The following is an 11,560-nucleotide window of genomic DNA, read 5'->3' as shown; positions in this document are numbered from 1 at the left end:
CATCACTATTCCCCATTTTTGTAATATCCTGTGGAAACCGTGTTTTGAATTCTCTCTCTCCCTCTCTCTCTCTCTCCCTCCCTCCCAAAGTCAAGTTCTCTACAGTTATCTCTGTTTCCTTTTAATTGCCACTTTGCCATCGCTCTAGCACTCACCGACAGCCACTAGCACAAGACTCCAAGTCCCTAATTTTCCGGGTCTGGTTCTGGAAAGAGATAACATGATGATAATAAACAAACTGATAAAGTGAGAATAGTCCATCCAAACGGATAAATTACAAATCATGATTAAGTTGAAATTACCCTATTTTCCTAGCAAGTGTAATAGTCCATCCAAATCAGAAAAGCTAAAAACTTTACGTCCTTTTCCTAGAAAAAAATGGTAAAGGGTACTGCAAGTCTGCAACTTCATTTCTCTAATCCCGTGGAAACCGTGTTTTTTGAGTTCTTAATCAGCAACTTCATATCCCCAAACAACAGCAAGAGAAACAGAGTTTCTCATCTGTAATTTGGGCCGGGGGAAGAAATTGGGCCGAAAATCCGTGAGTCCCCATCCTCTTTTGTTTTGCCCAATTAAGTTCCCAACCTTATCCCACCGACAAGGATCAAGTAACGATTGGATTTCATGGGGTCCATGCCTTGACTTCATATCCCCATTTTATGCCAGCAATCACAAAATCGAGTGTTTTGTGTTCTTTCTCAGCAAGTTCATATCCCCCATCAACTGCAAGCTAGAAATTCATCCACGCTTTAAATTCCTAGCCCCAATCAGAAAATTGAGTGCTTCTTCATTCCTAGTCTATTATTGATCAGCGCTTCAATCTCCCTTGTGCTCGTTAATTAATGGCTGGTGCTTCTTCATCATCAGGAGGCAGTTTCAGATACGACGTTTTCATCAATTTCAGAGGCGAAGACACCCGTAGGTGTTTCATCTGCCATCTTTACAAAGCTCTGGAACAGAAAGCACTCGACGTCTTCATAGATTCCGAAGAGCTTAGAACAGGCGACGACCTTTCGGCGCTATTCAAAGCCATTGAAGACTCGAGGCTTTCGATTGTTGTTTTCTCTAGACACTATGCCTCTTCCACATGGTGCTTAAAAGAACTGGTCCACATCCTGGATAGGCGGAGCCAGATTGTGGTGCCCATATTCTATCAAGTAAATCCCTCCCATATTTGCAACCTTGAGGAAAGTTTTGCAGAAGCTTTTGCAGAACATGAAAGCAATTCCAAGATCGACAAAGAAGAGTTGGAGAGCTGGAAGTCCAGTTTAAACAGAGCCGCCAATATATCTGGCTACCACTCCACAAATTTTGGGTAATATTTTTAAGGGGAATTTAACTGATTTATTGCATTAAAGTAGCCTATCTCAATCTTCAAGTATTGAAGGATCCACTAATTTCGCAGGGACTTTTGCTCATTAAATCACTCTTTGTCCAGTAATTAGTTTAACTGGATTTTCTTTTAACTATTTACTTGATTTTTAATGGATGCATACCTAGATCCCTGCTTCAAATTAATGTATCCCACCTGCATGTCAAAAACAATTTTTTTTATTTCACAGGGATGATACCCAGCTTATCGACAGCATTGTAAAAGACATTTTAGAGAAATTGATCCACATCTCACCAAGTAAAACCGATGGCTTGATTGGAATGGATTCTCACATAAATGCAATTGATAGGCTATTACAACTGGGGGTGGATGATTTTCCCATTGTTGGAATCTGGGGTATGGGTGGCATCGGCAAGTCAACCATAGCTAAAGCTTTTTTTGACAGAATTGCTCATCAATTTGAACACAAGTGCTTTCTTGATAATGTAAAGGAGGGCTTCATCACAAAAAATGGTGCAGTACAAATGGTTGAAAAACTTCTATCCAAACTTCTGAAGGTAAAGGATCGAAGCACTTTGGATGGAGGGCTGAATATGATTAGGGAAAGACTAGGTAAGAAAAGAATTCTTCTTGTTCTTGATGATGTGGACAATCTGGACCAAATTGAAACCTTGATTGGAGAGAAACCTACATTTGGTGGAGGGAGCAGAATTATTATAACAACTAGAGATAAGAAGTTACTAGCTGGATATTTGATATACGAGCCCAAGTTGTTCACTAATGAAGAAGCTCTTGCACTCTTTAGCAAGTATGCTTTCAGAACAAACAAACCCTCAGAGAGTTACGATGCTATCGCAAGGCGTGCAGTAAAATACGCCTATGGTCTTCCTTTGGCACTCAAAGTCTTGGGAGCTTTGCTTGACAACAAATCTGTACAGGAGTGGGAATATGAGTTGGAGAAGATAAAGAAAGTTTCAATCACGTCGCTTGATAATAATATTGGACGTGTGCTTTGGGCAAGCTATGATGGATTGGATGAATATCAGAAGAAAATATTTCTAGATATTGCATGTTTCTTTAAGAGAATGGACAAAGATCTTGTAACAAAGTTTCATGAAAGTTGTGGCTTTTTCCCCCAGAATGGACTAAGAGTTTTGGAAGAAAGATCTCTTGTAAGTGTCTCACGTTATGGTGAACTAGAGATGCATGATTTGATACAGGAAGTGGGTAGGGACATCGTCCACCGACAATCTACTGAAGATCCGGGAATGCGTAGTAGATTATGGAATTATGAAGATGTTCACCTAGTGTTAGCTCAAAATACGGTAAGAATGTACGATCTTGATATCCGTTTTTCATATCTTTTATTATAAGACCTATAATCATGATCTCCCTTTTCATATCTTAGATCTATACATAATATTTAGTAGAAAAGCTTCAACTTTTCAACCAAAATCATATTTTTGCATGTGTGTGTGTGTATATTATTGTTAAATAGGCTAGCTTCTAGACAAGTATTACTCACTTTGTAATTTCTACGATTGGTTGTGCAGGCTACGAAAGTTGAAGGCATAATCCTAGACTTGTCAAAGTTAAAAGCGGTATACATAAATGATGAAGTTTTTGTTAGCATGAGTAGACTAAGGCTACTCCAGCTTTCTGAATATCATTATGGAGATGGATATAAATATCATTATGGATGGCAACAAAAACATGCTTATGGAAGTGCAAGGACGCGAGAAGCAGATTATGAACCCTGTGTACAAGACATGAATGAGAACTTGAAGTTTCTTTCAAATGAGTTGAGAGTTCTTGTGTGGCATGGATGCCCCCTAAAGTCTTTCCCAATTAATTTTGTACCAAATAATCTTATTTACATTGACATGTGCAGTAGTCATATTAAACAACTTTGGGAAGGAACCAAGGTATGTACAACCATGCATCATGAATGTTTCATATTTTCATTGATATAATTTAGCTCTCATATCTCATTTTAATTTCTTTAACGTATGATTTTCGTTTATTGTTTTTACAGCGTTTGCAAAACTTGGTATACATTAATTTAAGTCATTCAAAGTATCTAATCGAAACCCCCGACTTCACTGAGGCAACACATCTTAAGCAACTGAGGCTTGGAGAATGTACAAGTTTATTGGAGGTTCACCCATCCATTTCAGCTCTTAAAAGCCTCGTCGAGTTGGACCTACGGGGCTGCTCAAATCTCAATAAGTTTCCAAATATATCCGGAAATATGGAGAAGCTAAGTAAACTTTGGTTAGATCAGACTGCAATTACAGAAATACCCTCGTCAATTAATGATCTTTCCGGGCTGCGGGATTTGAGCCTCGCTTGTTGCAGAGAACTCAGGAGTCTTCCGAGCAGCATTCACATGAAATCTCTAAACAAGCTTGATCTATCTGGCTGCTCGAAACTTACGGAGTTTCCAGAGATTTCAAAAGTAATGGAGGTACTAAGGGTGCTTCCATTAGAGGGGACAGCAATTAAAGAACTGCCCTCATCTATTAATAATCTCACGAGGCTTCAGAGCTTAAGTTTGAGAAACTGCACAAGCCTTGTATGTCTTCCGAACAATATCGGCAATATGACATGCCTTCAATATCTCTGTCTGACTGGGTGCAGAGAACTCAGGGGTCTTCCGAGCAGCATTCACATGAAATCTCTGAAATCTCTTGATCTATCTGGCTTCTCGAAACTTACGGAGTTTCTGGAGATTTCAGAAGTAATGGAGGAGCTAAAGGTGCTTCGATTAGACGGGACAGCAATTAAAGAACTACCCTCATCTATTAATAATCTTACGGGGCTTGTTGATTTATATATGAGTAACTGCACAAGCCTTGTCTGTCTTCCGGAAAATATCTGCAATATGGCATGCCTTCAATATCTCTGTCTGACTGGGTGTTCTAACCTTTCAAAGTTGCCCGAGAACTTCGGGAATTTGAAATCATTGTATCGATATGAACTGAAGGGAAGTGGTATAAAACAACTTCCATTCTCTATCTTGTGTAGGTCTTCATTATTATGTAATGGATGTAAAGAGATGACGGAGCCGTTTTCCTCGTGGCCAACATGGAACCACCAAAATCCAAGTTACTCTGTTCTCATCTATCTTGATTTAAGTGACTGCAATCTCTTGGAAATATCGGATGGTATTGCTCATTTATCTTCGTTGCAAACATTAAAGCTGTGTAGAAACGAGAATTTGGAAAGTTTACCTGCAGCAATGAATCGCCTGGGTCATTTAACACTGCTCTATCTGAGAGGTCTGAAGAGACTGAAATCAATACCAGAGCTTTCATCGAGTATACAAGACATAGAAGCCCACAATTGCACATCTTTGGAGACAGTTTCAACACCACAGCCTCCGTACGCTGAGTTCATTTGCTTCCAATTTTTTAATTGCTTCAAGTTGGTAAACAATACCAATATATTTATAAATATTGTGGAAAGTGCTACTCGTAATCAGGTTTATTCCCTCTCCCAGAAACATTAGCACAAACATACTAAACATCCCAATTTACTAATTTAGTTTAACTGTCTGTTTTCAATGTATAGGATTATTATAAATGCCGTATGACTCTTCCTGGAAGTGATATTCCAGATTGGTTCAACCATCAGAGTGGAGGGTTATCCGTAACTGTGCCGTTACCACCCAATTGGCTCGCAAGCAACTTTCTGGGGTTCGGTATATGCGCCATCAGTAACTTGCGGGGTGCTGATAATAGAAAAACTCTTGAATCTACCACCTGTTGCTGTACCTTAAAAGCAAATGACGGTCAGGACAATTTCTATTTTCCTTTGCTCCCCCCTTTTCGAGGTGGAACTGACGTGCCCCTTGAGTTGGATCATATGTTGCTGGGATATACAAATTTCCGAAGTTTAGGAGAGTGGCATAATGAACGCAAATACACCGAGGCCACATTTAGGATAGTGGCAGAGGACTATGGAGTCATCCGAGAGGATTGGGAAGATTGCACTTGGATCACAAGTTGCGGGGTTCGGTTATTCCACATGAATCCAACCAATGTCGGAGGCCAACGAGCAGAGCCCCTTCGGCGCGTTAACCGCCGTAGAGTTCTACTCCCGTCACTCCGTCTCTCACGGCTCCGACTACGTCACCAACCCCGGAAGCTTCAAGCTCTTCACTCAGTAGTGGACCCCACTCCCTCCAACCGAGGCCCTCGGCGTCCTCGCCATAGTTCACGGCTTCACCAGCGAGACCAGCTCTCTACGGACCTTATTTGCAATTTGGAAAATAGAGAAACAGAGATAAGGAGTAAGAGAAGGAGGAAACACTAGAGAGAGGGAAAGAGACGATGGGGGTGGAGGTGCAGGAAGAGGGGGAGGAGTGCTTAGGAGGTCCTATATATATGCTGCTGCTTCTCGTTTGAGTGATGAAACAATAGGGAGTGGATGTCGCTGGAGCCACAGAATTAGTCAGAGGAAGCGGATGTCTCAGGGGAAGGGGGACTCCTCACGTTGTCTCTCTAGGTATCCATCACCACTGCAACTTTTCTATGTGATTATTTTGTCTTTTTTTTTTTTTTCCCCTCTTATTTTGGGAACATTTTTGGCAGAAATAATTTGTTGATTGCATTTTTGGATACACAGAATTCTTAATTCAAGCATCCGACTGCATTCTAACTCTCTGTTTTGCCTTTCCATATTTTACCATATTTTACTGTTCATTCGATCATCGTGAGCACCACCGCTTTCGTGTTTCAGTGGAGAAACAGAGAGACTGTGAGAGCGAAGAGTGCAGAGGAATAATAGAGATTGCTGGAGTAGAAAGGAGAAGAGGAGGAATTGGTCTGGGTTTGTTTTGGACGATACCCAATTCGTCCTTTTTGTGGGTTTGGCAAGGGCGACGATCCTGAACTGCTTGCTGATTTGGGTTTGATTTTTGGTCAGGTCTTCAGGTAAAGTTGCAATCTTTGGGAATTTGAAATACTTTCATCAATTATAAAATTTCTCTCATCAATTACTGGAACCCCAATACTTTCCATGATAACCCTCCTTCTTTTTCATTGTTATTTCTCCAGATATGTGAAGTTCTGATTTAACAAAAACTTATCAAGGAACTACTGAGTTTTGATTTGGGCAGGAAGGGGATGAATCTGGGTGGTGAGTTTTACAACGAATGATTTGTATATCAATCCATGAAGACTATACATTAACTAGCTACAGAACATATATTTTGTACTTTTCTAATTAATAAGCATAATTTTCCAAGTTCTTACCATACTGGCCAAGTCCAAATTTTTAGAATCTCATTGCTTGACAGGCTCTATTGCTATCCAAACAAAGAAATGTGTTGCATGGGTTGCAACTTTGGTCGATTATATAGTATCTCTAATGCATTTAAGAAAAGAAAAAAAAAAAAAAAGAAACTCTTCCATCTTCTTGATTTAATTTTCATGTTTGCTTAATCTGACTTTCAAGGCTCTGATTTCTTTTTTTTTTTTTTTTGCTTTTGCTTCTGCTTGCAGCAACTTTGCATTCAATCGGTTCAATTTAGGAGTAGAGTGCTTGGTCAAGCAGTGAAGAGACTTTATTTTGCAAATTTCAGGTCTTGCTTTCTCCTCATTGTTTTGAATTTTGTCTTTTTTAATTATGATTGGTTTAAATTCTGAGTGATATCATTGAGGCAAATCAAACAGTGTGTTGGTAGAGAAGTAAAAATGGATCGATTCTAATGAAAAAAGTATCAGTCTTTGTAAATCAAGATGGAGATTTTCCATTTGGACATATAATGATGCAAATTTGCAATTCGGAGGTGTTGCGTCTGACAAGATGACACTAATACTATTGCTTCATTAAATTTATGTTGTGGTTTTTGATATAATGAACAACGAAGAATTGTATATGAACTTCAATCTTACTGTGGGGAAGAAAACCGAGGAGGACTCCTGCACATTTTTGTTGTAATAGGTTACATAGTGTGTGTGGGTTGGGGGTCATGAAGCTTCTACTTTCTGTTTCACTTCTTTGACACTAATCCGAACACTAATTGGAAGGGTTTGGTTTGTGGTTGTTAGGCAATTGAAGCAAGCTTTGGGATTGGATTGTCTTCTTTAGACTCCTGATGCTGATTTTTTTCATGCTTTGCGACCTAGCATTTACTTTTCCAGAAGATTACATTGAAGGACAAGGTTTACTGCTGCAGTAAAAGATGCCCTTCATTATTGCATTATTGTTCATCTTTTGATTATATAAATGGGGATCAGACTCATAAAAGAAGAAAAAAAATGAGCAAATGAAGAATGCAACCAGGAATGATACTTGGATGAGAAATAAGAAACAAAATAACTAACCGGCCATTTGACAACCGCCATTGGAAAGTGCAATAATCTCTGGCCAAGGATATCGAAACCATTGTCACTGCCATGGTTTCGTGGTTTTTGAAATACATTATGACATAACCAAGCTCCTATGTGTATATAGGTAGCCATTGCAATAGGAGGATGCAAATTGATGTTCAAGAGAAGAACAGAAGGTGAATAATGATTTAGAGAATAATGGCATTGCAGGGCAAGTAGGAAAAAAGAGATGGCAGTTCTAATTTATGCAGAAAACTACATTAAGGGATAGCATAATGTGTTCTCATTTGCTTCTGTGTTGTTTGGTACAATAATGATGGGCTATATCTTTTAATATTTGACCCTTTTTCTAATCTGTTTATTTTTGACTAAATTTCATGTATTAATGCTTTTGGTGGGTTTTTGTGAAATACATTTTTCTTCTATTTGCAGGAACAACAATGCAGACATTCAAGATTATAACATGAAAGCTTTGGAAATGTTATCCCCTCAAGGTATTGCACTTTCAGGTAAAAAATTGTTTACGCAGAAAACCTGAAATAACAGAACACAAGGTGTATTGGCAACAAATTGTTAGGTAGAAACTAGAAATATGATACTTGGATGAGAAGTAAGAACTGTATGCTTAAATAGATAACCGTGGCAGCTATGCTTAAATGTGTATGCTTGAGCTATTAGTTAATTTTCTGCTTCAGATATGTTTTTCTGTTTGAAAATGTGTATAAGTAGATTTCGGTAAATGCAGAAATCTTAGTATTTTCTATTTTTGATCCAGTTAAAGAAGAATATCCTACCTGACTAAAGAAGAAGGGATTGCTGCCCTCATGAACCAAATTAAATAAGAAGAGAAAGGGTGAGTTGTTACTTTCTCTTTCTTTGATCACATTTTTTGGTTTCCTTTTTAAATAATTTTGGAGTACCTCTCTGTTCTGCTTTTTATGATTTCTGATTTTACTTTACAACTCAGGGAATGTGGAGATATGATGGAAATTGAAGAATGCGAGACTTTGACCCCCTTGAACCTACCAGAACAAGAAAAAGAATATATGGTTAATGCTTATTCCTGCCTCAAAGAAAGTTTGGAGAGGGGTGGAACTTTAATAAGAGAAAGCTTGCCCAGATTTAGCTCAGCTATTAGTTTGTTTAGTATATTGAGTATGTTATAGTTTGGTAATCTAGTATGTAATAGTTTGGGATAAACTGAACAATGAGAATAATTTTTCATGCTCCTCTTTAACTCTTGACATTATTTCAGGCCGTTGGAAGAGCCCTCTTCAGGGCACATGTAGAGGGTCAACTGAAGGTTAACATATCTTCATGATTTGTTCACTAAATAGGATATTGATTCATGAGTGTAAACTGATTGTGGCATACTGGCATTCATGCAGAGAACTATTAATTGACATTGTAAGAATGTCCATCCACTTAGCTTTGTAACTTCGTGCCATTATGGCATGTTCATTATTCTCTAAGGTTTATCCTAGGGAGGTCTGAGGATCATTCTTTCGTGAGCGATGCTAAGATTAATAGTGTAATTCAGATGCAGTGGTATTCTAAATTCATATTCAATGCAATCTGACAATGGTTGCAAATCTTGGCTACACATCCTAAATTAAAGCCAGCCAGAACTAACAACCATTTAATAAAATTTGACAACTAAGTTGGTGAAGTTTGAGCTTGGTTTAAATGGATATCAACTTGAGTTTGTGGACAGTTGGCGTTTGCGTTATATATCAAACTTTTCATTGTCATTCAACAATTGTATTTAAGTGTGTATGCATGTAGTTAAAATGGAAAGCTGTCATGGGATAGCAAACAATTAATTCCCTACCTCTCCTCTATAGTAGACAGAACTAATTAAACCCCCTTTGTCTAGCTAGCTACACACTATTGATAAGTCGGTCTTCCAACCGAATGTTAAATGGAGTCACATTTTGGTCCTATTCTCTACTACAGATCACAGATGCATGTATGTGAATTCAATCAATTCATTATACTTTTTTTTTTGCTTGGCATGCAATTCAACTTTTCAGTCTCTTCAAAACATAGAATTTTATTTTCCCTAACTATTAACTAAGTTTTACTTGCCTCTTTTTTCCCTTTTTGTTTACTTTGAGCATTACATACATGCAAAGGGAAGACTTCTTATCCATGGTATGGATATCTAATATATTGGAACTCAAGAACATGTAATATATTCAGTGTGGTTGCATGTTTTGTTCTTCTTATACAAGAGTGTTGCTGCATGCATTATTGGCTCATGTTCTTGTGCTTTATAGTGATTTACATTGGTTCTTAATTGATATAAATAAATATATGAATCCAACCTTAAGTTTTTGTTGTATCAGATTTATTTCATGCTCAGTTGCTCATAGAACATTTAATGTGTAATTTTAAATGAAAGGAATTGGAATTCATAGACTGAAATCTATGTGAGATATAGAGTTAAAATGATCTGCTCATTTGATGGTGGTCATGTCACCATGCTCAGATTCTAGAGTTTATGCAAAGTGAAAGCCCTCATTTTGGTTTATGTCTATTGCTTTGACTTGCAGTGGTGGTGCCGGTGTGGCTTATGCTGAAGCAAACTCAAACCGCTCCGACCTGATCAGTTTGAAAAATTCCTCATATGATGTTCATGTGAGATAAACAGTTCGTATCATTACAGAAAGGTAATTAACAGTGAGATAATATAAGCTGTTGTCTAGCTACCTCTGTTTACTGGTAAACATTATTTCGCTTAGTGTTCATCAAACTGTTAATTTTTTTTTTTTTTGAAAGGGGTTTGGAACCCAGCCTAGCTGGGAGGCTCATCAGCCCCACGCCCGGTTCCATTTATTGAAGTAATACTTTGCAACGGGGGGGACATAAAACCTGAACCTCGTGCAACATTAGAAATATTACAAACATCCTCATAGAGAACATCCCGAATAATAACAGGAGTTTCATCTAACCACACATCAGAAATGTAATTAAAACTAGCAAGGTGCGCTAACCTGTTGGCTACACCGTTTGCTTCACGGAAGATGTGACTAACCTGAATTGAGTGAAAAGATGTCAAATATGACTTACAATCATCGATAATACGCCCAATTTCAGATCTATCTTCCACATCACGCTGCAGAGCAGTAACAACAAGGGAGCAATCGCTCTCAACATCAATAACGGTCATGTCCTGATGGATCGCCAATAAGAGCCCAGCCCTGCATGCTTCAGCCTCCATATGTAAAGCAGATGACGCATGTGGGAAATGCCGAGCCAGAGCTGCCAAACACATACCATTTTCATCACGTATCACAACTCCCACTCCACCATCACCGTAATCAGCCCGGTAACTCCCATCCACATTCACTTTCAGACGCCCACTAGGAGAGTTCTGCCATTTGATCTTTTCCCTTCGACCTTGCGCATTTCATGCACATGAAATTGCTGATATTCCTCAAGAAATTTACTAGCCCACTACGCAGCATTAGAGGCACAGAAGAAACTCTCGTTCCACAAGACATTATTTCTTTCAGACCATATGACCCAGAGTGCCATGAAAAAAGCACAACGTTGATTACCATCCAATTTTTCAATGACGTTCAACACCCAATCCTCCACACATGAAGCAGCCACATTCTTGGCCAAAAGGCCCAATTTGGTACACACCCAAAAGCATGTAGTAACATCACAATCTCTGAACAGGTGTAATCCATCTTCTAATGCATGCTTACAGAAAAGACAATTACTATCAAGCAGACTAACCTTATGGGAGAGAGCTCTTCTAGTAGGTAGAATGCCTCTGAGTAGTCTCCAAATAAAAACAAGCACTTTGGGTGGGATGTTGGCCCCCCAAATTATCTTCCAGTAAGTAGCATTAATGCCATAAGACCCATTTGAGCTAGAA

General features: G+C 38.6%; 1 protein-coding gene across 9 annotated transcripts; it reads left to right on the top strand.

Moving 5' to 3' along the window:
- The first annotated feature begins 655 nt into the window (after positions 1 to 655).
- Positions 656 to 9,042, top strand: LOC112176526 (disease resistance protein RPV1). Of its 9 annotated transcripts, none has more exons than XM_040514498.1 (12): positions 656 to 1,315; positions 1,563 to 2,658; positions 2,887 to 3,258; positions 3,369 to 4,817; positions 4,907 to 5,842; positions 6,077 to 6,270; positions 6,394 to 6,475; positions 6,841 to 6,920; positions 7,390 to 7,503; positions 8,104 to 8,165; positions 8,447 to 8,524; positions 8,639 to 9,042. In XM_040514498.1, exons 1-5 carry the CDS (start codon positions 843 to 845, stop codon positions 5,648 to 5,650), a joined length of 4,134 nt encoding a protein of 1,377 aa, XP_040370432.1. In that variant the 5' UTR covers positions 656 to 842; the 3' UTR covers positions 5,651 to 5,842; positions 6,077 to 6,270; positions 6,394 to 6,475; positions 6,841 to 6,920; positions 7,390 to 7,503; positions 8,104 to 8,165; positions 8,447 to 8,524; positions 8,639 to 9,042. The 9 variants fall into 9 exon arrangements, with proteins under 9 accessions (XP_040370432.1, XP_040370429.1, XP_040370424.1 ...); XM_040514495.1 differs by having other exon boundaries at positions 8,104 to 8,180; XM_040514490.1 differs by having other exon boundaries at positions 7,390 to 7,847.
- The last annotated feature ends 2,518 nt before the right edge of the window (positions 9,043 to 11,560 follow it).

The sequence above is a fragment of the Rosa chinensis genome, chromosome 1 (assembly GCF_002994745.2).
Source record: "Rosa chinensis cultivar Old Blush chromosome 1, RchiOBHm-V2, whole genome shotgun sequence".
Lineage (NCBI taxonomy): Eukaryota > Viridiplantae > Streptophyta > Magnoliopsida > Rosales > Rosaceae > Rosa > Rosa chinensis.
This window is presented reverse-complemented; position numbering and strand designations above follow the sequence as displayed.

Bases quoted from the DNA above. Each gene is read 5' to 3' on its own strand.
- LOC112176526 (XM_040514501.1), top strand. From the start codon at position 843: ATGGCTGGTGCTTCTTCATCATCAGGAGGCAGTTTCAGATACGACGTT. The intron at 1,316-1,562 runs GTAATATTTTTA...TTTATTTCACAG, and splicing joins TACCACTCCACAAATTTTGG to GGATGATACCCAGCTTATCG. The intron at 2,659-2,886 runs GTAAGAATGTAC...TTGGTTGTGCAG, and splicing joins TAGTGTTAGCTCAAAATACG to GCTACGAAAGTTGAAGGCAT.